At 43.9% G+C, this 1,476-nt stretch overlaps 1 protein-coding gene across 1 annotated transcript; it reads left to right on the plus strand.

Moving 5' to 3' along the window:
* Window positions 1–274: 274 nt before the first annotated feature.
* Window positions 275–1,276, plus strand: LOC149182049 (uncharacterized). Its single transcript, XM_089414440.1, has one exon. The coding sequence runs from the start codon at window positions 275–277 to the stop codon at window positions 1,274–1,276; it is 1,002 nt and encodes a 333-aa protein (XP_089270566.1).
* Window positions 1,277–1,476: the final 200 nt, after the last annotated feature.

The following is a 1,476-nucleotide window of genomic DNA, read 5'->3' on the forward strand; positions in this document are numbered from 1 at the left end:
TGCAATGGAAACTATGCTTTAACCCCTGGACTAATTGGACAGTTAGAACAAAAAGGTATTTTCTTCCTAAACCAGGTTGAGAAAGTTGGGCACTCGTCAATATGGGGACAAGCTTGGAAATCAGGCGAAGAGTTGGACTTAGAGGCCCCTTGGTGGAATGAATGGAACGCATATATCCAGGAACTATCAAGAACAAATGTCAGAATAAGAGAGGAATCAGACCAGCTGATTTGGGCTCATGGAGTACTCCCCTCGCAACGGATATAAATTCATCATGTCAGGAAAGGGATGGGAAGAGCCTGAATGGTGGGCTAGGAACTTATGGAAATTAAAATGCCCAGCGAAAGCCAGGCTTTTCTTCTGGTGCATTTTAAAAAGGAAAACTCCTACTTGGGATATCCTTCAAGGCAGATTTTTGCAAGGTCCGGGACGATGTTCTTTATGCAAAACGGATTCTGAAACTATCAATCACTTATTCCTTTTTTGTCCAGTAGCCAAAAATGTCTGGGCAGAGGCAGAAAAGCTGATGAATAAGAAGTTTGATTGGGTAGGAAGGAATCTGAATGAAGCATGGGACAATTGGTGGAAAAATAATCCAGAAGGTAATATGCGGAACTTACCTCTTATAATCTGTTGGGGGGTATGGATCGCCCGAAATCGGAGCATTTTTCAAGATAAGGAATGCCAGGTATCAGCTATAGCAATTCAAAGTACTATGATCTACTCAACTATCCCTGAACCAGAAAAAAACAAAGCCCAGAGACAGCATAGGATAGAACAAATTCATGAAGGCGTTCCCTGGGCATATTTCGACGGGGCCTCTCAAAACAACAGGGCAGGTGCAGGAATCATTTTTCACACAAATTCTCATCAGTCTTTTAAAGCCTCTGTTGGTTTAGGTTCTGGATCGAACAATTATGCAGAGCTCTCGGCCTTAAAGCTCCTTCTCTGTTGGCTCATCCAAAGGGGCATTTTCAGGATTCAGGTCTTCGGTGATTCTTTAAATGTCATTAACTGGGTTAATGGTCAAAGTATGTGCAGAAATCAGATTTTAATCTCTTTGGTTGATGATATTCAGGTTCTCAAATCGTCCTTCAACAGCTTCTCACTATCCCACATATACAGGGATCGTAATGATATCGCTGATAAGCTCTCCAAGGAAGGACTGCAGATGAATCCGGGCAGCTGGAAAATTGTTGAAGAAGAGCTCGGACAAATTCGAGTGTCAGAGATTCCCCCTTACGAAAACAGGGGCGGAAATCAGGCGGGGATGTAAGAGTCTGCTCGCTTTTCGTTGCTGGAGTGTGTCTGCTACTCCAGAGTTGCCTTATCCGTATTGTCAGTGTTCGATTTACATTTCTCACTCTCAGAAGTTTGGGTCCCGAGATCGGTCTTCATTCTTCCTGTTGGCCGCCTTTTCTCTGCTGATGCCTTTTCCATGCTGAAAGTGCCCCTGCGCTACTCTCTGTGCGTCCT

This window comes from Pinus tabuliformis, chromosome 3_2, assembly GCF_031772625.1.
Source record: "Pinus tabuliformis cultivar Carrire ecotype Pingquan chromosome 3_2, CPIR1, whole genome shotgun sequence".
Taxonomy (NCBI): Eukaryota; Viridiplantae; Streptophyta; class Pinopsida; order Pinales; family Pinaceae; genus Pinus; species Pinus tabuliformis.

Excerpts from the sequence above, each read along its gene's own strand:
- LOC149182049 (XM_089414440.1), top strand. The coding sequence starts at position 275 with ATGTCAGGAAAGGGATGGGAAGAGCCTGAATGGTGGGCTAGGAACTTA.